General features: G+C 54.0%; 1 protein-coding gene across 1 annotated transcript in view; it reads right to left on the reverse strand.

The window, feature by feature from the left end:
* Nucleotides 1-144: 144 nt before the first annotated feature.
* LOC108101266 overlaps nt 145-25426 on the reverse strand; it is a 108771-nt gene continuing 83489 nt past the window's right edge. The window contains 17 exon segments of the mRNA XM_043207965.1: nt 145-2438; nt 2513-2938; nt 3006-6233; nt 6344-7339; nt 7400-7594; nt 7661-7861; nt 8173-9858; nt 10150-11085; nt 11152-11811; nt 19604-20126; nt 20128-20567; nt 20634-21281; nt 21342-21656; nt 21720-23318; nt 23382-23696; nt 23760-25022; nt 25085-25423. Coding sequence (XP_043063900.1) covers nt 2197-2438; nt 2513-2938; nt 3006-6233; nt 6344-7339; nt 7400-7594; nt 7661-7861; nt 8173-9858; nt 10150-11085; nt 11152-11811; nt 19604-20126; nt 20128-20567; nt 20634-21281; nt 21342-21656; nt 21720-23318; nt 23382-23696; nt 23760-25022; nt 25085-25423 — 14012 coding nt within the window. The 3' untranslated portion in view covers nt 145-2196.

Below are 25426 nucleotides of genomic sequence, written 5' to 3' on the forward strand. Positions count from 1 at the left end.
CAATTTTCGCCAAGTATATCAAGTATGCCTGCTTGATGAGCTAAATGGCCAGATTCAAGTCGAGCCCAATTGAAATGCTGGCGGAATACTTAATTTAATTATATAGCAGCACCCGCCATACCCAAGTAGCCAGGGGATTGTTTATTTATATTTATTTATTTATTAGTTTACAATAAGCGATTACAATTATTTTCGTTTCTCGTTTTTTCCTTTTAAATACATTTCTTTATAAGTACAATTTAACTATTGTTTTCTTTTTACAATAAGAACGGGTTCTTATTCGTTATTATTATTTTTTTTATATTTGCTGCCAGTGCAAAAAGTTCTGTCTTTATTCAATGTTATTCTAGTTAGGATCAGATTTTAAGCGGTTCTTGTAAAGAAAAATAAAAGTGTTTGGTAATTGTGAACGGTTGGCAGTTGCAAAAATTTGTGCACTTGTTGAAGTATTCTATGGTTATGGAATTAAGAAAATAATTTTATGCCTGGCATCGGTTAGGGTTAGAGACTTTGATTTAGTTCGGATTTGAGAGTCAACGTGTAGAAACCTATACACAATAATGCGCTACTAAAAATACCATAGAGTTTGCCTGTGTATTATTTACAAATTCTGTCTCTTTGTGTTCGTGTCTGAGTGCGAGTTTATTTTGTATGGTATTTTACTATAAAGAAAATTCTCTTTCTTCTTAAAGTAGTGACTATACATTTTGTTTACGTTTAATAATATTAATTTAAAACTTCATTTTTAATAATTTAATTATCCAGGCCCGCCGATCCCGTTTTGACCACCAACTCTGTGATCGCACCAGGAAAAGAAATGCTCTGTGAAACGGGCGCCGGAAACGGAAATTCGCTGCATAGTTTCCGGCGCGTTGACAAACGCATGCTTGACTCTGGCGGAAAATGGAGAAGGGGCGGGGCAGGGGCGCTGGTTCGTTGCCTTTTTAAGTACGCTCTATACTTTTGTCTCTACGTATTAGTAAATTAGTGGAAGTATCTCTTTTGCATTAAAAACAATCACAACAATTTAATATTAATTGACTATAAAACTACAAAAATAATGGTTAATCATAGTGGAGTGTGTAGTACAAGTAAGTGGTCGAGGGAGAGTGGTCAAAATCAAATCCTCCATTAGTCGTCGTTGCGATTAAAATTAAAACAAACCTAATATTTCCTATGCAGTAGATAAGTATCTTTTGTGCGCTGATGACGCCTCAGTGGCAGTTATAGTTCTTTTCCCTCTTCTTATTCCGATTGAGTTGGTGCCTGGATCTTGTTGGAACTATTTCCACGTGCCAAAAGCTTTGCAGAGTGGTCTGATTTCTTCGGTGTGTGTGTGTGTGTGTTTACTCTTGAGCTTGTGTACAATCCAACTGGGACAATCGTTTTCATATTGTCCTGTGGTTATAGGCGAGACACGCGAAAAGTCCTTCAGACAGATCCCAACTATCTTTTACATACTGCTAGAGAGTATTCTCGGGGTGCATTGTTCGTTCTTGTTGGAAATCAAAGGCAGTTTTCAATTTTAACGGGCGAGTTGCGTTCTAAATTACAGGAAGTAGTTGCAGTTGCGTGTGTCTGTGCTATAATACAAAGTGTCGTTGCTACTACCCACACCCTAAATATTTATAGGAAGTCTTTAGTTATATATATAACAGTAAACAGTATTAAGTATGGATACCCGACTAATGAAGAAGTTGTCGTTAGAGGACGAGAATTCGTTTGTAGCTGCACTCTCTCTATGGGCGAATTCCCTCTCATCTGTTTGGCAGTTAGTGGACTCCTTGCGGCAGCTAAACGTACAAACACTACGCGGAATTCTCATATTAGTAGGAGGGAGAATACTAAACGTTAATACAATTAATAAAATTATCTTCTTAAGCTACTAAATTGCTTTCATTCATTGTTTATGCTTCGTCATTTTTGCTTTTTACAATAGTTCAATCTTTCATTGTTTGATAGTTTCAGCTGCTCACAACTGAACCTTTGTTTTTCTTTTCCTTCGATCTTTAGAATCGTTCGCGATTTGATCTGTTTTGCATTTTGCATTACTTTTTGCACTTGCCTTTCAAATATTCACATGTGTAATTTTCTTACTCTTTCTCATTCGATTTGCTTACAGACTAAAGATATAGCTAGGTGTGTGTTGTTGTGTCAGTGTGTCGTTACGTTATGTTACGTTACGTTACGTTACGTTTAGGAGATGTAATCCGGCGTTGGCTCGGGCACAGCGTCGGGATTGGCGAACAGCGGGTTGGGGAACTCCGGCGGATGGGGCAGTGGCGCAATGGTCTTGGGCCGCCTCCTGTAGGCCATCAGCCAGCAGGACACAGCCACGGCCACGGCCACGAGGGCCAGCAGAGCCGTGATGACCAGGGCAATGATCAGGCCCACCATCGACACGCAAATATCCTCGACTCTCTGGGCCGCCGGTTTGACTGGGTTTAAAAGAGATTCAGAAAATAAAGTTAGTATGTGTTTAGTTAATAAATCTGCTGCAAGGAGTACTTACTGTTGGCATCATTCAGACCCTGACCGCTGCGCTTCTCGAACGTCAAAATGGCATTCGACGAGATGGTGATCTCCTCGCGCAGCTGACCCTCCACACCCGAATTGGTGGCAATGGCGGTCGAGTCCGTGGAGTTGTCCGCAATGGAGCGGCGACGTCGTCCGAAGGCGTTGTAGCCACCACAGTTGACCGGCTGGCAGCGTCCGAAGCAGACGCGTATGTTGCACTGGAAGCGGATGTTGTCGCTCGACGGGAACTTGAAGGCATTGAAGCTGGCCAGCAGGCTGTTCGTGTCCGGATTGTACTCCCAGTTTCCGAAGATACTGGTGTCCGTGGCGCAGCCGTTCTCATCCGTGACCAGATATTCGTTCTGCACATTGTCCTCCATCGTCTTGGCAATACAGGAGCGGGCAAAGCCTCCATAAATGGCTGGAAATTAAATAAATATCAAATTAGTATACTGTTTAACAAATCCGTAAATATATTGTAGACTTACTGGCTGGCTCCACATCCACTTGCAGCTTCAGGTTGTCTCCGATCTCGGCCGAGTTGATCTCCTCGCCCTCGTTGGTGATGATTCGCATCTGGCAGATGGGCGGCGGTCCTGTGTTGGCGATTGTTCCGGCCGTAGTCAGCATGGACACGTTGAATCCTAGCGTCACATTCTTCTCGCCCGTCTGGTAGACACACTTGATGTTGTACGCCTGGGCCTTGTAGGTGACCAGCTTGGGATGCTTCTGGATGACCAGCACGAAGCTGGCCACGTCCTTCACCGCCTGCATGCCGCAGCTGCCGAAGTGGACGCGGAAGATCTCGGTGCGGGGCACGGTCTCACCAGCCAGGTTGACCACCCGGCGGCACTCCTCGTCCTTGCTGTGGCCCTTCACGTACAGCACTCCGTTGAATCCGGGCTCAGTGATGTGGATCTCCACCTGGACGCCGTCGGCCAGACAACTGACCACCATGTCGGGTCGCGGGAAGTCGGTGCGGAAGTTGGTGTGGTTGCAATGCAGCTCCGGATTGCCCTGGTAGCCAGTGATGCACTGGCACTGGGCCCGGTGGTTCACCGCATTGCAGAAGGCGTTCACGCCACACACCTTGGTCAGGCAGGGATCCTCGCAGGTCTTGGTGTCCAGGTTGCAGAACCGGTTGTCGGCGCACTGCTCGTTGCTGGTGCACTCTGGCGGCTCCTCCGGCTGGCATTCCCCGCGGGGCGTCAGCCGGTAGCCCAGCTCGATGGGACAGGTGCAGCGACCGCGCTCGTCGATCACCATTCCGCGCTCCAGAGCGCACACACAGTGGCCGCTCTCGTCGATGCGGAAGCCCTGCTCCTCGCGGCACGGGGTGCAGTACTCGTAGATGTCCAGAGCGGTTCCAGGCGGACACACACACTGTCCATCCACATCCCTAACGAAGCCCTTCTCGATGACGCACAGCGATCGCTTGTCGCACTGCACGGCCGGGTTGCCGGTGTATCCCTCCAGGCACTCGCAGATCATCGTCCTAACAGGTAATGTATCCCGAACGCTGCAGAAGGCGTTCACTCCGCACGGCTGGGTGGCATTGCAGGGATTCACGCACTCGCCGCGCAGACAGGCCTTCTGGCTGGGACAGTCCGCGTCGCTGATGCATATGGGCACATGGCGCTCCGACTCGCAGCCGTTCTTGCCGGGCACAGTTCCCGCTGGGCAGGCACACTGCGGCCGGTGCTGGTACACCTTGCAGAGCTCGTCGTGTCCGCAAATGGCGGTCGTGGTGCAGGGATCGTTGCACTTACCATTGACGCAGGCCTTGTCCGTGGGGCACTCGTCGTCGGAGCGACAGCCCAGCGGAGTGCAGGCGATCCTGGCGTTGCCGCCATGTCCGGGAATGCACTCGCACACCGCCCGATGCTCGATGGCCAGGCACTGGGCATTGCTGCCACACTGCTCGCCCTGGCAGGCGGGGATGCAGAGCTGGTTGCGGCACACGTGCGATCCCGGACAGTCCGAGTTGATGCTGCACTCGATCTTGGCGCACTCGAACTCGGGGTTGCCCTCGAATCCTTGGCGACACGTGCACACCGGCTTGTGGTCCTTGATGCGGCACTCGGCGTTCAGGCCGCAGTTGCACGGATCCCGGCAGACGCTGTTCAGACAGGCCTTGTCCGCCGGACAGTCCGAGTCCGAGATGCAGCCGCCCACCTCCTTGATTCCTGGCGTCGGCTTGCAGCCTCCCGATCCGCGGCTCACATAGCCATCCGGGCAGATGCAGAGCATCGTGCGCACCGGCGCCGTGGGGGTGACTTCACAGAGAGCAGGTCTTTGGCAGGGCTCCAGCACCACGCAGGGATCCACGCACTGCTCGTTGATGCAAGCCAGTCGGCCGGGACAGTCGGTGTCCAGCTGGCAGATGGGCTGCGGAGCCGGTCGGCAGTCTACGTAGGGATTGCCCAGGAAGTCGGCGGGACAGCGGCACACGGCCAGGTGGTTCTGGGCCCGACACTCGGCACGCGGGGCACACGGGTTGTGGTAGACGCAGGGATTCACGCACTGCTCGTTCTGGCAGGTCTTGTCCGTGGGACAGTCGTTGTTGCTGCTGCAGCCGATGACGCGGCAGCGCTCGTAGGGATTACCCCGGTAGCCACTCAGGCAGCGGCACTGGGCGCGGTTCGACTGCACGTAGCACTCGGCGATGGGTCCGCAGGGATCGTTGATTAGACAGGGGTTGATGCAGTCGCCGTTGATGCAGGCCTTGCCCGAGTCGCATTCGCCGTCCACGCGACAGCCGATGGAGCGACAGGAGGCGTACGGGTTGCCCTCGAATCCGTCCTGGCAGCTGCACACGGCGCGGTGCTGGGTCACCTGGCAGACGGCGTTGGTGCCGCAGTTGCACGGGTTGCGGCACTGGGCGTGGATGCAGGCCTCCTGGTCTGGACAGTCCTGGTCGCTCTCGCAGCCAGGCTGCCTAGGTGGCACCACCTTGCGGCACGCTCCACTGGCATCGGGCACCTCGTACTCGGCGCACTCACAGACCATCGTTCGGACCGGAACGCTGTCCAGCACACTGCACTGGGCAGTTGGGTGGCAGGGCGAGAGCGAGGTGCACGGGTTCTGGCACTTGTCGTCGATGCAGGCCAGCTTGCTGGGGCAATCTCCATCGTCGCGGCACACTGGCTCCTGGAGTCTGGGTTCGCAGTAGGCGTACGGATTGCCCAGAGGTCGTTGATCCGGACAGCGGCAGACAGCGCGATGCTGCAGAGCCTGGCAGAGGGCGTTCTGGGCACAGGGGTTCCTCTGACCGCAGGGACTCACGCATTCGTTGGACACGCAGGCGAGGTTGGAGGCACAATCGTAGTCCGAGTGGCATTCCAGGCGCAGGCAGCGCACAAACGGATCTCCCTCCAGTCCCACGGGACAGCGGCAGTTGGCGCGATGATTGCGACCGAAGCACTCGGCGTTCAGGGCACAAGGATCGCTGGCCAGGCAGGGATTGATGCATTCGCGGTTGAGGCACTGCTTGTCGCCGCTGCACTCGTCGTCCGACTGGCAGCCAATGGGCGAGCAGCCAAACTGCGCGTTTCCGGAGAAGCCAGGCTTGCAGTAGCAAATCGGATGATGGTTCCTTACCGTGCACTCGGCATTCGGTCCGCAGTTGCAGGGACTCACGCACTGGGTGTTGATGCAGGCCTCGGTCGCGGGACAGTCGGTGCTGGACTTGCAGCCCACCAGGATGACATCGGATGCTGGGGAGGTAAAATTCAGATAAGTATTGATATACCACAAGGGAGTATGTTCTTAATTTAAATCATGAATGAGCTTAGGCTTTACATTTTGAACCTATTTATACACTTACGTGGCACACAGCGATCTTGTGGATTGCCGGAGTATCCAGGTGGACAGCGGCAGATGGCCTTGCGCTGCTGCACGTGGCAGTAGGCGCCGATTCCGCAGGCATCCGAGGCGCAAGGACTCTCGCACAGCTCGTTGCGGCAGATCTGGTCCCTGGGGCAGTCGTTGTTGCGCGAACATCCCGGCGTGGGTATCCTCGGTCTGTCCACCTCGGTGGTGTAGCACTCGATGCGCGGATTGCCCTGGTAGCCCTTCGGGCAGCTGCACTGGGCATAGTGATCCCTGGCGGTGCACTGGGCATTCACGCCACACCTCTCCAGTCGGCATGCATCCAGGCAGTTTCCATTCGAGCAGATTTCGGGATTGGCGCACTCCGAGTTGTGCTGGCAGCCAGTCACGACCTTGGGCACATTGATGGGCACGCAGTTGCGCGAGATATCCGTCACGGTGTCTCCAGGACACTTGCAGGCCATGGCCCGCTTGGGTAGGGTGTCCAATACGGTGCAGGTCTGTTGCGGAGTGCACACATGGGGCGTGGCACAAGGATCTGCGCAACGCTCGTTGATGCAGGCCAGTTTCGAGGGACAGTCGCCATCCTGGGTACATTGTGGCTTTGGTGTCTTCACTGGAATATCGCACTGCACATGCGGATTGCCCTGGTATCCCGGTCGGCACTCGCACTGCGGCTGGTGGCGACGACCCACACAGATGGCGTTCAGGGCACAGGTCTCCAGATCACAAACCGGTCGGCAGACGCGATTCAGTCGATCGCAGGCCTCGTGATCCGCACAGTCCTCGTTGTACTGGCAGTGACCCGTGATGCAGGAGATGAAGGGGTTGCCCTGCGTTCCCGACGGGCAGATGCACACAGCCTGGTGGTTCTGCGCCAGGCACTGGGCTCCACTGCCGCAGCGCACTTGGCCATGGGTGCAGGGATCCACGCAGTTCTCGTTCAAGCAGGTCTTGTCGTAAGGACAGTCGGCATTGATCTTGCACTCAGCTGGAGGATAAAAGCTTATTTTAACACTCGTAAAATTTCAGAAGAATAATGGGTACTTACGTTTGTAGCATTGAACCTGTGGATCGCCACCCCAACCAGCTGGACAGAAGCAAATCGGACGGGAGTTCTGCACGCGGCACTCGGCATTTCCGGCGCAAGGATTCGCCTCGGCACAAGGATCCTGGCAGCGTTTGTTGATGCAGGCCGTTGTCGGCTCGCATTCCGAATCGTGAGTGCAGCCAGTCTTGATTTCAGCTGGTAAAATAATATATTGTTAGAGGATATTGTTTCTTGATAATCATTAAAACTATTTATACTTACGTGGCTCGTAGCAGTTGGTGAATGGATCTCCCTGCGTTCTTTCCGGACAGCTGCAAATGGCGCGATGTTGCTGGGCCAAACACTGGGCTGTTCGCGCACAAGGCGACGAATCCAGACAAGGATTGACACAGTTTCCACCTCTGCAGGCTTCCGTATCCTGGCACTGATCATGCGAGGTGCAGCCTTGATCTCGCGGGGGTTCTATGTCAATAAAATCATAGATTAGTATTGCATATTAAGATGGGTTTAGTATTTTTGCTAAGTGTTTGAGTGCAACAGTTAAGAGTTACAGAGTGCAATAAAAATATATATAGTGCAACTGCTCAGGAGGTGCATCACTATAAATGATTCAATCATTAAAAAATATATTTGTATAAGCACTTTATATAAAAACTGCTGCTGCAATGAAAGAAGCAAACTCAAAAATAAAGCGTATTTAAATAAGCTGAGCCACAGGCTCTTTTGGATTGGGTTATTCCAATGGTCATCGAAAGACTCCAGCGATAACTTACCTTTGTGACATCCAATGTCTGCCTCACCCACGTAGCCAGGCAGACAGCTGCACATCATGGTGCGCAGAGGAAGGGTGTCCACCACCTCGCAGATGGCGTTGGCGCCACAAGGATGCGTCACATCGCACGGGTTCTTGCACTCTCCTCCGAAGCAGGCCAGTTTGCTGGGGCACTCGGCGTCCATGGTGCATCCCTCCGGCTGAGTTGGCACCAATTCGCATCGCACTGCCGGATTACCACTGAATCCGGCTGGGCAACGGCACTGAGCGCGATGGTTCTCCACGCGGCACTGGGCTCCAATGCCACAGTTGCAAGGATCCTCGCAGCGTTCATTGCGGCAGGCCAGGTGGAAGGCGCACTCCTCATCCGAGCGACACTCTGGACGCTCGCAACGCACCAGAGGATTGCCGCGGTATCCCTCCAGACAATGGCACCTGGCTCGATGGTTGAAGTCCGCCCGGCAAATGGCTCCGGTTCCGCACTGAGTGAATCCACAGGGGTCCACACATTGCTGGTTGATGCAGGCCTCGTTGGCGGCGCACTCTCCATCCGATCGGCAACCCAGAAGGTAGCAGTTCTGCAGTGCATTTCCGGTGTATCCTTCATTGCAGACACAGAGTGGTCGATGCAGTTGGACGTGGCAACGCGCCTGTGGGGCGCACAGGTTCGATTGCTCGCAGGGATTGCGGCAAACCTGGTTGATGCACGCCTTGTCGTTGGTACAATCTCCGTCGCTGATGCACTCCGGCTTTGGCGGCTGCTCCGGTATCTGCCTCAAACACTGGGCATAGGGAGAGCCGTAGAATTCCGGTGGACAACTGCAGACGGCCTTGTGGTTGATGGCCCGACAAATGGCATTGATGCCGCAGGCATTCAGGCAAGGATCGCGGCACTTCTGACTAACGCAGGCCCTATCCCTCGAGCAATCCTCGTTGATCACGCACTCCGGATAGCTGCAGGTGGCAGCTCCGTTGTACACGCGGCAGATTCCGTTGCTGCGACACGGCGATGGCTGGCAGGGATCAACTGGTTCGGCCTGGCGCGGCTCCTCGCACTGAACGAAGGGATTTCCGACCATCTTTCCGGGGCAACTGCACACCGGACTGTGGTTGATCGTCTGGCAAACGGCTCCGAATCCACACTCTCCCACGCAGGCGTCCACGCACTTGGAGTTGATGCAGGCCCGATCCTTGGGACAGTCCGAGCTGAGGGTGCACTCCGGGCGACAGCCCTGCACCAGGGGATTACCGAAGAATCCTGGCAAGCACTCGCACACAGCCTTGTCGTTCTGTTTCCGGCAGATCGAGTTGGGTCCACATGGCGACGGGTAGCAGGGATCCGATGGAGGAGGCGGGGTCAGTTGACGGGTGCACTGGGCAAACGCGTTGCCAGTGTATCCTGGCGGGCAGGAGCAGATCGGAATGTGGTTGTTCATGCTGCAAATGGCCTCCAGGCCACACACTCCTGGACAGGGATCCTGGCACTTGCTGCGGATGCAGGCCTGGTTGGCCGGACACTCGGAGTTGCCCACGCACTCGGGGCGACAGCCCTCGTAGGGATTGCCAATGTAGTCCGACGGACTGCACTCGCAAACGAAGTTGTCTCCTTGGACGCGGCAAAGTGCGTTGGTTCCACATGGTGAGGGGTAGCACGGGTTCTTAGGAGTCGGCGGGACCTTCGGTTCTTCTGAAATCGGAGTGGTCATGTGTTAGGATATTGTATATACAGGGTGTATAAATAGGGTGTCCCTGCCTAATTACAATATGCAAACTTGTTGGGTGGGGAGTTTAAATATAATCTTGATAAAAGAACATGGAGGTAAAAATCCTATTAAATGGTTTGAAATTACCACAGGGTAAAAAGGGAGTTAAAAATAAACTGGGTAAAAAGTTTTAAGAATTGGGAATTCAAGTGATTGGCACTTCGCGAGATAGGTACGATTTTTAAGAGTCATAAGTCTTCTTTGGAGGATCTTACCAAGGGGAATAGGTCGGCAGAGTCGGAAGGGATCGCCAGTCATGCCCACGGGGCACTGGCAGATGGGAGTGTGCAGGCTGACCGAGCACTGGGCACCCTGGCCGCAGCTTCCGGGACAGGGATCGCCGCACTTCTGGTTCATGCAAGCCAGGTGGTTGGCGCACTCATCGTGGCTGACGCACTCGGGTCGGCAATTCGGCGGGGTTCCCTGGAATTCCGGCAGACAGCGGCACTCCGCCTGCTCGTTCACATTTCTGCACTGGGAGTTGGGACCACAAGGCGACGGTTGACAAGGATCGCGAGCTATTTCGGGTACCCGGGGCACGGGAATGGGATTGCACAGAACATAGGCATTTCCGGTGTATCTCGGGATGCACTCGCAGTGAGCTCTGTGTTGGATGGCCTGGCAAACGGCATTCTGGCCACATTTTCCTGGACACGGGTCCACGCACTTGTTGTTGATGCATGTGTGCACTTGGGCGCAGTCGGAGCTGGAGTAGCACTCCAGGCGGCAGTTGGGCGGCTGGCCAAAGTAGCCAGTGAGGCAGGAGCAGATGGCATTGCCATTCCTCTCCAGACACTGGGCATTGGCTCCGCACGGCGAGGGCTGGCAGGGATTGGGCGTCGGTGGCGGTGGTTCGTCGCGTATCGGCTGGCAGGAGACGAACGCATTGCCCGTCATCCGCTCGGGGCAGTGGCACATGGCAATGTGGTTGACGGCATCGCAGAGCGCATTGGCTCCACAATGTCCTGGACAAGGATCGACGCACTTCTGGTTCACACAGGCCCTGTTCCTGGGACACTCCGAGTTCAAAACGCACTCGGGTCGGCAACCAATGTAGGGATCGCCTTGATATTCCGGCAGGCAAGAGCACTGACCATTGTTGCAGAGGGCATTGGCTCCGCAGGGTGAAGGCTGGCAGGGATCTGAGGGAGCTGCAAAATAAATGGGGCCTAACTTAGGGGAATCTTCTTGGGGTTCGGGCAAAAGGTCGGGCATACTCTTTGGAGGTGGCGGTGGTGGCAACAAGCGACAGCTGGTGAACGGATCTCCCGTGTAACCGGTGGGACACGAACAACTGGGCGTATGATTGATGACACTACACTGGGCGGCAAAGCCGCAGGCTCCGGGACATGGATCACGGCACTTCTCGTTGATGCAGGCCAGATTGCTGGGACACTCCGCATTGATGGTGCACTCCGGTCTGCAGTACGGCGCCGATCCCATGTAATTCGGAAGGCAGCTGCAACTGGCTCCGCCATTGACCACCCGACATTGCGAGTACGGTCCACAAGGCGAAGGCACGCAAGGATCGCGGATCTCCTCCTTTTGCGGTGGTTTCGGTGGCGGTACTGGCAGACAGCGGGTCAGGGCATCGCCGGTGAATCCTGGCTGGCACGAACACAGCGGACTGTGGTTGCGCACATGGCACTGGGCGTTCAAGCCACAGGCTCCGGGACACGGATCCTGGCACTTTTGGTTGATGCACGCCTTGTCCGAAGGACACTCGGCACTGATCACACATTCCGGACGACACGATGGCGGAGTGCCCACAAATTCTGGCAGACAGGAGCAGATGGCCTGTCCCTGGGACTCGCGACACTGAGAATTGGCTCCGCACGGCGACGGTTGACAAGGGTTCACGTATTCCGGAGGTGTGGCTAAATAAATTGAATGGTGGAATTTTTAACATTTGCACAATAGCGGGCCAAAAGCGAAGCAATCATTAAAAGCAAACCAAAAGCAAGGTTAAGTAAATCTAGTGCTAGCATATTGTCACTGAGCAGAGTCGATGGGTTTCATATAATACAAATGAGGCAGCTGAAAGAAAATCAGTCTTAATGTAAAGAGTAGAGCGTTGCATAAAATCGGTTTAAGAAAACCAGAGCAATATCACAGAGTTTTTTGATGAAAGGTTTGATGGATTTGTAAAATATGGTATTGTTGAAGTTGAGATCATCATAGCAATTTATCACAGCATATTATCAGAGAAAACCTCTCAACAGAAAAAAAGAGGAGAAAATGAATGTTTGGTCAAGTATGGAATTAAAACCTTGATGATATGGGCAGATAAATAAAAGGCACTTAGGAAGACACAAGGCAACTGAGACGGAGAATTGAGTACAGCGTTGTTGTTTTTGGCATTAAGGGGTATAGTCGGGTTAAGATCAGTCTTTAATAGCAATTGAGGCAGCAAAATATCACAGAGAATTATCAGTAGGCTTAAAGGGTCGACGAAGTAAGGCAGCGGAGTAAAGACATTAAGTACGGCGTTGTTGTTTAGGGCAAGAGAACGCATTGGGGTCGGTTTTAGATAGCAGAAATTGAGGCATAAACTAGGAGGTCTGGTCTTACGTTCACGCAGCGGAATGCGACAACTGTGGTAGGGATTGCCCACGTGACCCGGGTGGCACTCGCAGACCGGGTTGTGGTTAACGACCTGGCAGATGGCATTGATGCCACAGACTCCGGGACAGGGATCGCGACACTTCTCGCTCATGCAAGCCCTGTGGCTCGGACAGTCGGAGTTGACAGTGCACTCGGGTCGGCAGATCTCAGAGGGATTGCCATAGTAACCCGGCAGGCACTGGCAAACGCTCAAGTCGGTGTGGGGCACACAAATGGCGTTCACCCCACACGGGTTGGGGCTGCAGGGCAGGACAACCACGACAGGTGGTCGCGGCTCTGGTCGTCGGCAAAGGCTGTAGGCATTGCCCACATAGCCCTCGGGACAGTAGCACACTGGACTGTGGGCCACGACACGACAAAGGGCCGACTGACCACAGCTGCCGGGGCAGGGATCAATGCACTTGTAGTTGCGACAAGCCTTGTCCGCCGGACAGTCGGCGCTGTTCACGCACTCCGGCCGACAGAAAGGCGGAGTGCCGTGGTAAGTGGGCAGGCAGGAGCACCTGGCTCCGCCGGACGTGGCTTCGCACTGGGAGTTCGGGCCGCAGGGCGAGGGCTGGCAGGGATTCACTTCGTCGCGTTCTACGGGGGGAATAACTAAAGTTGTTGTATTAGCATCGTGTTCTCTTGGGTTTGGGGTTTTTCTAAGTATACCTATGGGTTGACAAGCCAGGAGCGGATTACCCGTCAAGTGAGGTGGACACACGCACAAGGGACCGTGGTTCTGCACATGACAAATGGCACGAATGCCACAAGCTCCGGGACAGGGATCGCGACACCTGAGATTCAAACAGTACTTGTCGAGTGGACAATCTGAGTTCGAAGTGCACTCCGGTCGACAGGCAGGTGGGGTTCCAATAAAGTCGGGCAAGCAGTAGCAAATCGCCTGCTCATGGTAGGCTCGACATTGGGCATTGGGTCCACAAGGTGAAGGCTGACAGGGATTGATCGGAGTGCGTTGTGGTACGAGGGCAGGTGATGTTGTAGGAGGTGCTGTAGCAGGAGGTGGTGGCTTTGGTATCGGGTCACATCTCACGAATGCATCCCCTTGCATTTTCTCCGGACATGTACATGTAGCAATATGATTGTAAACATGGCACACGGCATTAAGTCCACAAGTTCCTGGACAGGGATCTTGACACTTCTGTCGAATACAAGCCTTATCCCTGGCACAATCCGTGTTGAGAACACATTCCGGTCGGCACCCAACATAGGGATCTCCATGATACTCCGGAATGCAGTTGCACTTTCCATTATTGCACACGGCATTGGGTCCACAAATTGATGGATAACAAGGATCCTTTGCCTCAATGGGTTCACGTTGTACCGGTGGTATCGGTGTGGGTTGACAGAAGTCGAACGGATTTCCGGTGTAACCTGGCTGGCAGAAGCAACTAGGCACATGCTCATGCACTCGGCAAAGTGCATTGTATGCGCAGGATCCTGGACAAGGATCGCGACACCTTTCGTTGATGCACGCCAAGGCTGATGGGCAATCCGAGTTAACCACACATTCCGGACGGCAATTGGGTGGAGTTCCTCTGTAGTTTGGCAGGCAAACACATGCAGCCGCTCCAAATCGATTGTGACAATGGGAGTAGGGACCGCAGGGCGATGGATAGCACGGGTTGAACTCGAAACCGGGCCTGGCCACATCGTAATTGGGTCTAGCGGGAGTTGATTGCGGTACAGATGGAACGTTGACCACACCAGGAATTGGCTGTGGTCTCTGAGTATCGTATTGAACCTCTTGTACCGGACGTTGAGGTGTTGAAGGTATCGGTTGTGGTACGGAGGGAATGTTTACAATTCCAGGTCTTGGTGTCGGTATCGGCTGAGATGGTTGTGAGGGTACGTTGATAACTCCGGGAGTTGCCGAAGGCACAGGCTGAGGCAGCGAGGGAATATTAATAATTCCTGGTATCGGTGGATTAGGCTGTGGAGTTGGGTAACTCACGTCCTGGTAAGAAGGCTTTTGAGTCGGATATTCAGGTTGTGGTACCGAAGGAATGTTTATGATTCCTGGTTTTTGAACTATAGTTGGGGGTGATGGTTCTGCGGGAATGTTGACGACACCAGGCGTTGGTGATGGCACTGGCTGAGGCACAGAGGGAATATTGATAATTCCAGGTGCCGGAGGAGTTGGCTGTTGTGTAGGATAGCTGACGTCGTAAATAGGAGGATTTGAAGGTTGATACGTCGGTTGTGGAACCGAGGGAATGTTTACAATTCCAGGGGTTGGTACTGAAATTGGTGGTGAAGGTTGCGAGGGTACATTGATAACTCCAGGAGTTGGCGATGGCTGAGGTTGAGGCACCGAAGGAATATTTATAATTCCTGGTGCTGGAGGAGTTGGCTGTGGTGTCGGATAGTTGACATCATAAATTGGTGGATTTTGTGGTGGATAAGTCGGTTGTGGAACCGAGGGTATGTTCACAACTCCAGGGGTTGGTACCGAAATAGGCGGCGATGGTTGCGAGGGGATATTTATTACTCCAGGAGTGGGTGATGGCACAGGTTGAGGCACCGAAGGAATATTTATTATTCCTGGTGCTGGGGGAGTTGGTTGTGGTGTCGGATAGTTGACATCGTAAATTGGAGGATTTTGTGGTGGATACGTCGGTTGTGGAACCGAGGGAATGTTTACAATTCCAGGAGTTGGTACTGAAATTGGTGGTGAAGGTTGCGAGGGTACGTTGATAACTCCAGGAGTTGGCGATGGCTGAGGTTGAGGCACCGAAGGAATATTTATTATTCCTGGTGAGGGGGGAGTTGGTTGGAGTGTCGGATAGTTGACATCATAAATTGGTGGATTTTGTGGTGGATACGTCGGTTGGGGAACCGAGGGTATGTTCACAACTCCGGGAGTTGGTACTGAGATCGGAGGTGATGGCTGCGATGGAATATTTATCACTCCAGGTGAAGGTGATGGCACGGGTTGGGGCACCGAAGGAATATTGACTACTCCTGGTGCTGCAGGAGTCGGATGAGGAGCCGGATAAGTAACATCCTGGATAGGTGGATTCTGATGCGGGTACGTCGGTTGTGGTACTGAAGGAATATTGTGTATAACTGGTCTTGGTGCAGGAATATTCAAAACGGGTGCTGGTACGTAGATTGGTTGTTGTGGCACTGGGTAAACGGGCCGCGAAGACGAGGGAATATTGATCACACCCGGTCTCGAGGGAGGTGGTGGATAATACACATCGTATATAGCCGGTCGTTGCACAACAGGAGGTTGATAGGTTGGGTGAGCTGGCTGTGGCACTGAAGGTATGTTTATAACTCCTGGTTGGGGAGCGGGTGTGGTGTTCACAGGTGAAGGTATAAAGACGGGACGTTGCGAAACCGGAGGCACTGGCTGTGGCACCGATGGAATATTAACAACTCCAGGGTGTGGTGTTTGCACAGGCGGTTTTGTTGGGTAATTCACATCATAAATTGGTGCCTGCGGCGTAGGGTGAACAGGTTGCGGCACCGACGGAATATTGATTACTCCTGGTTTTGGAGCAGGCGTGGGAGTTTCATGAGATGGTATAAATACTGGAGGTTGAGGAGTAGGTGGGTACGATGGTATATTATGAACTCCTGGTTGTTGGGGAACCGAAGGTGTCGACGGATAGTTCACTTCGTAAACTGGTGGATTGGCCGAAGGATGCACTGGCTGAGGTGCTGAAGGAATATTTATCACGCCAGGCTGATGAGGAATTGAAGAAGGAGTCGTCGGATAGTTTACATCATAAGCAGGAGGCTGTGGTGTTGGGTGTACAGGTTGTGGCACTGAAGGAATGTTTATCACCCCTGGCTTGGGAGCTGGAGTCGGGATCTCAGGTGAGGGTATATAAACCGGAGGTTGTTGTGGCGGAGGTGTCGGTTGCGGTACAGAAGGAATATTGATTACTCCAGGTTGTAAAGGTGGTGACGGCGTTGGATAGTTAACGTCGTAGACTGGTGGATTTGGTGAAGGATATGCTGGTTGTGGCACAGATGGAATATTCACCACCCCGGGTTGTTGGGGAATCGGAGCAGGAGTAGTTGGATAGTTAACATTATAGACAGGGGCCTGTGGAGTAGGATATCCAGGCTGCGGCACCGAAGGAATGTTTATAATTCCAGGCTGAGGTGCAGGCGATGGGTTCGTGGATGTCGATATAAACACAGGTCTCTGAGATATGGGAGGCACCGGTTGGGGTACCGAGGGAATATTCACAACACCGGGTTGTTGAGGAATCGGATAAGGCGTTGTTGGGTAGTTGACGTCGTAATTTGGAGGCTGTGGCGATGGGTAGACTGGCTGTGACACGGATGGTATATTCACGACTCCAGGCTGCTGGGGACTCGTCGGTTGTGGTGTCGGATAGTTTACATTGTAAACTGATGGCTGAGATGGAGGATATCCAGGTTGAGGAGCAGAAGGAATATTTACTATTCCCGGTTGTTGTTGTTGAATGTAAACCAGGTTTGGTATAGCAACCGGATAGGGAGGAGAAGGTGTGTCGTATATTTGGGGTCGCTCAGCTGTTGTAATAAGAACGGGGAAAAGGTTTTTGTTAACCAATTTATCATACGAAGTACTAAATCGATGCTTACGTTTGGGGGTCTCATAGCAACGTGTGAAAGGATCACCCGTATGCGAAGAGATGCAGTAACATATTGGACTGTGGTAGTGCACGCGACACTCGGCATTAATGCCGCAAACTCCCGGACACGGATCGACGCAATTGTGGTGGACACACGCCATATCATAAGAACACTCTGAGTTCAGGGTACACTCGGGTCGACAATTAGGAGGGGTTCCGTAGAACTCGGGAAGGCAGGAGCAAACTGCTTCATTATTTGACGGGTGACACTGGGCATTGGGTCCACAGGGCGAAGGCTCACAGGGAGTCAAGGGTGCTAAAGGGAATATCGTAAAGGGACACAGTTGATTATCTAAGTTCTGGAAAGATGTTTCTAAGAATGGGTGCTTACATTGTTGGACTATCGGCACAGGAGCGCAGTAGGCCAAGGGGTTTCCAGTGTAACCACTGAAACACCTGCACTGTGGCAGATGATCCAGGACATGGCACTCGGCATTCAGGCCACAGGTGCCAGGACACGGATCGCGGCATTTCTGCTGCACACAAGCCCTGCTCGAAGGACAATCGGAGTTCAAAATGCACTCTGGTCGACAGGCTTCGTAGGGGTTGCCGAAATAGTCGGGTAGACAGACGCAGGAGACAACTCCTCGCCGCTGATTGCACTGGGCGTTAGCTCCACAGGGGTTGGGTTCACAGCCGTTGATCAACGGCTCTTCGTACTGCAGCACCTGAATGGCAGTTGTGGGAGGTGCAGGCAAAATCTCAGGGCGAGTGGGCGGCAGGCAGGAGTTGAAGGGATTGCCGACCAATCCAGGCGCACAAACACAGTTCGGCTGATGGTTGTACGTTCGACAGATGGCGTTGTAACCACACAAGCCTGGACATGGATCCTGGCATTTTCGATTAATGCAAGCCCTATCGCTTGGACACTCGCTGTTGGCAATGCACTCGGGTCGACAGTAGGGCGGTACTCCCAAGTATTCCGAAAGGCAGCGGCAGACCGCATTACCTCCTTCATTGCTGCATTGCGCGTGAGGACCGCATGGAGACGGTGAGCAAGGATCAATTGGCTCGCGCTGGACTGGTCTGTAATCTTCCCGTATCAACTGACATTGGGTGTAGGGACTTCCAGTGTAACCAGCAGGGCAGACACACTGCGGACTGTGGTTAATCACATGGCACTGCGCCAGATAGCCACAAGCACCGGGACAGGGATCGCGGCATTTCTGATTTACACACGCCAGACTTGGCGGACATTCTGGATCGCTGACACACTCTGGTCGGCAGGCTGGTGGATTTCCATAGTAGCCGGGCAGGCAAGTACAAATCGCTTGCGAGCCGACTTCCCGACATTGCCCGTGGGGTCCACAAGGCGATGGCTGGCAGGGATGAAGCTCCACGGGAGCCTGGAGAGGGGTCTGCTGGCACAGCACAAACGGATTGCCCTGATAGCCAGCCGGACACTGGCACATGGCCACATGATTATGCACCTGGCACGTGGCTCCCAATCCACATGTTCCCGGACACGGATCCAGGCAACGATTGCGAATGCAGGCTTTGTCCCACGGACACTCCGTACTCAGAACACACTCTGGACGACAACCCACGTACGGATCACCAAGGTACAGGGGCAGACAACTACACACCCCGTTCGAACACTGGGCATTGGGACCACAGGGCGAGGGGTTACAAGGATCATCCGCCACGACAGTAACGGGGGTTGGAGGTGGCGATGGCGCGGGGTAACAGCGGTAGAAGGGATCTCCCACAAAACCTCGGAGACATGAACAGCTGGGCACATGGTTGAGCACATCACACTGGGCGTTCAGACCACAAGCCCCGGGGCAGGGATCCACGCACCTTTGATTAACACAAGCCCTATGACTAGGACAATCTGAATTCTGAGTGCACTCGGGACGACAGTAAGGAGGAGTGCCGAAGTAGGATGCCAGGCAGGAGCACACGGCTTGCCCGTACTCCACGCGACACTGAGCAAACTGTCCACAAGGAGAGGGCAGACACGGATCTCTGGGTGAGTCCCTAACAGGTTGGGGCGGGGGCAATGGCAGGCAGCGCATGAAGGCATCACCTGTGTAGCCAGGATGACACGAGCAATGAGCTCTGTGCTGATGCGCCCGACAAATGGCATTCTGACCACAAGCACCCACACAGGGATCGGAGCATCTTCTGGCCACGCAGGCCCTATCATTGGGACACTCAGGGTTTGAGGTACACTCGGGTCGACAAGCTGGTGGGGAACCAAAGTAATCGGGCAGGCAGCGACAAACCGCCTGACCCTGGGACTCGGTGCACTGGGAGTTGGGACCGCACGGCGAGGGCTGACAGGGATTATAGTGGACAACTTCGATAGCTGCTGAGGGACATAAGAGTGCAGATTGGGGGTAATGGTAAATTTGTGGGTTAGTGCAAGGGTTAAACGATTGACTGGATGAAGACTGCTTACGTTCCGCCTGGACGACATGACAATGGCGATATGGATCACCACTGTATCCGGGGTAGCAACTACAGCTGGGCACGTGGTTAACCACTTGACACTGGGCATTGGGGGCACAGCTTCCTGGGCAGGGATCGCGACAATGTTGATTCAGGCAAGCCAAGTGGCTCGAACAGTCCGAGTTGAGTACGCATTCGGGACGACATCCCTCGTAGGGGTTGCCGTAGTATTCCGGCAAGCACTGACACGAACCGGCTCCTCCGCGTTCTCTGCAAACGGCATTGCTTCCGCACGGGTTCTGGAAGCAGGGATTGATCTGCTCCCGCTGAATCTGCGGTCGAGGGTGGCATCCAGTGTACGGGTCACCAATGTAGTCCGCAATGCAGATGCATGAAGGCACGTGGCTGACTACTTGGCAGGTGGCTGCGTTTCCGCAAAGCCCAGGGCAAGGATCCTTGCATTTCTGCGCAATACAAGCCAACTGATTCGGACACTCCGAAGAGGTTATGCACTCCGGTCGACAGTTGGGGGGGTGTGCCCACATAATCCTTGAGGCACTTGCAAATGGCCTGGCCATTTTGATCAGAGCACTCCGCATTGGCTCCGCATGGCGATGGTGAGCAAGGGTTGAGTGGCTCCCTTTGAACTGGTGGTGGTGGTGGCACACGGTGGCAGAGGAAGAAGGCATTGCCTGAGAAACCTGAGGGACAACTACAGTGGGGCACATGTCGGATGACTTGGCACTGAGCAAACTGCCCACAAGCTCCAGGACAGGGATCGCGGCACTGCTGATTCGAGCAGGCGAGGTGAGGGGCACAGTCCGAGTTAATGGTGCACTCGGGGCGGCACCTCGGAGGGACACCAAAGTAACCGGGTAAGCAAGAGCAGATGGCCTGCTCGTTGACCTCTCGGCATTGGGCGTTGTTTCCACACGGCGATGGTTGGCAAGGGTTCAGGGGCACCACAGGTGAAGCTAAACAGAATAAGGAGTTGTTAAACGGGCTCTTAAAATCGAGTTGATTCTTTGTTTGCAACCTACATTGCACAAGGGTACACTGGACGAACGCGTTGCCGGAAGTTCCGGGCGGGCAAGTACATGTGGGTACATGGTTGCGAACCTCGCAAACTGCTCCAACACCACAAGCTCCTGGACAGGGATCAGTGCACTTGCTGCGCTGGCAGGCCTTGTCCCTCGAACAGTCTGTGTTTAGGACACACTCGGGTCGACAACCCACGTAGGGATTGCCCTCGAAGTCAGGCAGACATGTGCACTGGCCTCCCGAACTGCAGATCGCATTGGAGCCGCAAGGCGAGGGATTGCAGGCATCGCGAAGGATTGGAGTTGGTGGTGGTGGAGTTCGTTGGCAGCTCACGAAGGGATTGCCCTCATAACCCGATGGGCAACTGCAAATGGGTGTGTGGTTGATGACGTTGCACTGGGCATTGAACCCACAAGAACCGGGACACGGATCGCGACACTTTTCACTGATACAAGCCAAATGAGAGGCACAATCCGGATTTATCACACACTCTGGCCGGCAATTAGGCGGTGCTCCATAGTAGCCAGTAAGGCAAGAGCAGATCGCCTGGTTGCCCTGGGCACGACACTGGCCAAAGGTTCCGCAGGGAGAGGGTACACAGGGATCGCGATAGGTTTCCTTGGGGGCATCGTAAGTAATCGCAGGGGCTGCAAAGGGTTTGGGGTTAAGTGAACTCCTGGGGTTATATAAAGAATTATGAGTCTTACGGATGCGTTGGCAACCACTAATGGCATCACCCGTGAAACCAGGCAGGCAGCTACAGTGCGGACTGTGGTTAATGACCCTACATTGGGCACTGCTGCCACAGACACCTGGACAGGGATCGACACAGTGTTGCTGGACACACGCCAGGGTCAAATCACACTCGCTGGAAATAGTACACTCCGGCCTACAGGCGGGCGGGGATCCAATGAAGTCGGGCAGGCACTTGCATATTGCCTGGTTGATCGACTCCCGACACTGAGAGTTGGGACCGCAAGGAGATGGCTGACATGGGCGTAAGGGAATCGGTTCGGGCAGGGCTGTCGGGAAAATTTCAGGGTAAATTTCAAGTCGAATAACTATCTTTCCGAGAATCTGCTTACGTTCACGCAGGACGCTGCAGTACACGTAGGGGTTGCCCTGGTATCCCGCAAGGCAGTTGCATTGCGGCAGGTGATCGCGCACTTGACACTGGGCATTTGGACCACAGGTTCCGGGGCAGGGATCGCGGCAGTGTTGGTTGAGACAAGCCAGGTGGCTGGGGCAGTCTGAGTTGAGCACGCACTCGGGTCGGCAGCCCTCGTAGGGATTGCCGTAGAACTCCGGAAGGCACTGGCAGGCTCCAGCTCCATTCCTCTCCGTACAGAGAGCGTTGGCTCCGCAAGGACTGGGAACACAGGGTGTAAGCGGTTGGGGAACATCACGCACTGCTTGACAGCCCACGAAAGGATTGCCGGTTTGTCCAGCCGCGCATGTGCACATGGGAGTGTGATTGATCACATAGCACTCGGCATTTGAGCCACAAACACCTGGACAGGGATCGCGGCACTTCTGATTCAGACAAGCCAGATTCGTGGGACAGTCCGAGTTAGACACACACTCTGGTCGGCAATTGGGTGGTGTACCAATAAAGCCATCAAGGCAATTGCATTGGGCATTGCTTCCCTGGGATCGACACTCCGCATTAGCTCCACATGGTGATGGCTGACAAGGATCAATGGGGTCTCTCCTAATCGGTGGCGGTGGTTGCCGGTGACAAGCCACGAATGGATTTCCCGTAAAGGAGCCAATGCAATGGCAGTTCGGACTGTGATTGATCACACGGCACTCAGCGTTCAAGCCACAAACTCCGGGACAGGGATCTCTACAATGTTGCTGGAGACAAGCCAAATGCAGCGGGCACTCCGCGTTGCTGACGCACTCTGGTCGGCATGATGGTGGAACTCCCACGAAATCGCGGAGGCAAGAGCACACTGCCTGTCCGTTGATGTTGCGGCACTGGGCATTTGGTCCGCACGGCGAAGGTGAGCAAGGATCAATGACATCGCGAATCGGAGCTGGTGGTAGAGGTCGACATTGGCTGAAGGCATTTCCAGTCATTCCCGGTGGACAGTGGCACATGGCCACGTGTCTGTGCACCTCGCAGATGGCATTGGATCCGCAGGTTCCAGGACAGGGATCGATGCACTTGTTCCTCACGCACGCCTTGTTCCAGTCGCATTCCGTGCTAAGCACACATTCTGGACGACAACCCACCAATGGGTTACCCACGAATTCAGGCAGACAGATGCACTGTCCCTGGTTGCAAACTGCATTCACACCGCAAGTTATCAGAGAGCAGGGATCCTCGATTGGTAGGGGATCCCGTGCGACTGGCGGTGGGGCATGGCAGGATGTGAAGGGGTTGCCGATCAGTCCAGGAGCACATTGACACGTGGGATTGTGGTTTATAACCGTGCACAGGGCATTGAATCCACAGGCTCCGGGGCAGGGATCGCGACAACGCTGCTGTTGGCAAGAAAGATGAGCGGGGCAGTCTGGGTTGATGGTGCACTCGGGACGGCAGTTGGGTGGAGTGCCGAAGTAGGAGGGCAGACAACTGCAGGTGGCAGTTCCCTGGTTATCCCGGCACTCTGCGTATTGACCACAAGGCGAGGGTACACATGGATTTCGATACACATCCAACTGGGGTGGTCGTGGGGCTGCAAGTTAAAGGAAGGGCAAGTGAACTAAAGTAAGGGGCAGCCGTCGAGGGAATATCTTACGTGGCAGGGGCAAGCAGCGAGTGAAGGCGTCTCCTGTGAAACCAGGTCGACAACTACAGATTGGGGCATGCTGGATGACGCGGCAATCGGCATTGGAGCCACAAACACCAGGGCAGGGATCACTACACTTTTGCCTAATGCACGCCTTGTCATGAGGACACTCTGCACTAGTGACACATTCTGGTCGACAATTGGGCGGAGTACCCACATACTCAGGAAGGCATGAGCAGATGGCCTGCTCGTTGTTTTCGCGGCACTGAGAATTTGAGCCACAAGGCGATGGCTGGCAGGGATTGACATATTCTTTAAGAACAGCTAAAGTTAAGGAAAGGGATTGGTTAACATCAGACCTCAGGAGACGCACAGCAAACAACTCACGTTTCTCGGGAACTTGGCAGTAGCGGTAGGGGTCACCAACTAGGCCGTTTTGGCAATGACAAGTAGGCAGGTGATTGATCACACGACACAAAGCATTCAAGGCACAGACTCCTGGGCAGGGATCGCGACACTTCATCTGCTGACAGGACTTGTGCGCCGGGCAGTCGTTATTCGTAACGCACTCCGGACGGCAGATCTCGTATGGATTGCCGTAGTATTCGGGCAAGCATTGGCAGGAACCCACATTGCCTTCTTGGCGACACACGGCATTGGCTCCACACGGATTTGGTGAGCATGGCTGGATAACCTCGGCTTGCTGAATCAATGGAACCTGACGGCAGGACGTGAATGGATCGCCTGTGTAGCCTGGTAGACAGTAGCACATGGCAGCATGACTTATAACGTGGCAATTGGCATTTGCCCCACAGGTTCCTGGGCAGGGATCGCGGCATCGTTGGTTGAGACAGGCCTTATCGAACGGACACTCCGAATTGGTCACGCATTCTGGCCGGCAGTTCGGCGGTGTTCCTATGTATTCAGGCAAGCAGCTGCACTGCGCCTGGTCTCCCACGGCCAAGCACTTGGCATATGGACCACAGGGAGAAGGCTGGCATGGATGCCGTGGAATGATCTCATCACGTCTCACAGGTTCTGGGAAACAGCCGAGGAAGGGGTTTCCATTGTGCCTTGGTGGGCAAGTGCAAATCGGTGCATGATTCACCACGTGGCAAAGAGCGTTGAAGCCACAAGTTCCTGGACAAGGATCCATGCAATGCTGCCTCTGGCATGCCAATCTAGGCAGGCAATCCGAGTTATGGGTACATTCCGGTCGACAATTGGGTGGCGTTCCAATGAAGTCCTCAATGCAGGAACACACAGCGTTGTTGTTCAACACGCGACAGCGACTATTTGGCCCACAGGGCGAGGGATAGCAAGGATCCGGAGGTGCCAGCGAAACTGGCGGAGACTCGCACTGAATGAAGGCGTTGCCTGTCATTCGCTCCGGACAGCGACACATGGCTATGTGGTTCAGCACATCGCAAATGGCGTTGGGGGCACACGTCCCCGGACAGGGATCCACACACTTGTGACGAACACAAGCCCGATTGCGCGGACAATCCGCATTCAACACACACTCCGGGCGACAGCCAACATGGGGATCTCCTTGGTACTCGGCTATACACGAACATTGGCCATTCTGGCACAGGGCATTTGCTCCGCAGGGGGAAGGATTGCACGGGTCGTCAAGGGCAATGGGAGTCGCTAAGGGTAAGGGCAAGGAATTACACTTGAACCAAGAACAATCACACATTTTCAATTCTTACGTGGCGGAGGAGGTTCGGGATGGCAGCTGGTGAACGGATCACCCACATAGCCCACTGGGCACTGACAACTGGGCACGTGGTTGCGCACGTGACAAAGGGCGTTGTAGGCACAGGAGCCGGGACAGGGATCCGCGCATCGCTGATTGATGCAGGCCAGACTGGGAAGGCACTCCGAGCTTTGTGTGCACTCAGGTCGACAATTGGGCGGGACACCAAAGTAGTTGGGCAGACAGGAGCAGATGGCTTGGCCCTGGGACTGTCTGCATTGAGCATTCGCTCCACAAGGCGAGGGTTGGCAAGGATCACGCACTACGTCTTGGACAATATGCGTAGGTGGAGCTA

The sequence above is a fragment of the Drosophila ficusphila genome, unplaced genomic scaffold, assembly GCF_018152265.1.
Source record: "Drosophila ficusphila isolate 14025-0441.05 unplaced genomic scaffold, ASM1815226v1 contig_412, whole genome shotgun sequence".
Lineage (NCBI taxonomy): Eukaryota > Metazoa > Arthropoda > Insecta > Diptera > Drosophilidae > Drosophila > Drosophila ficusphila.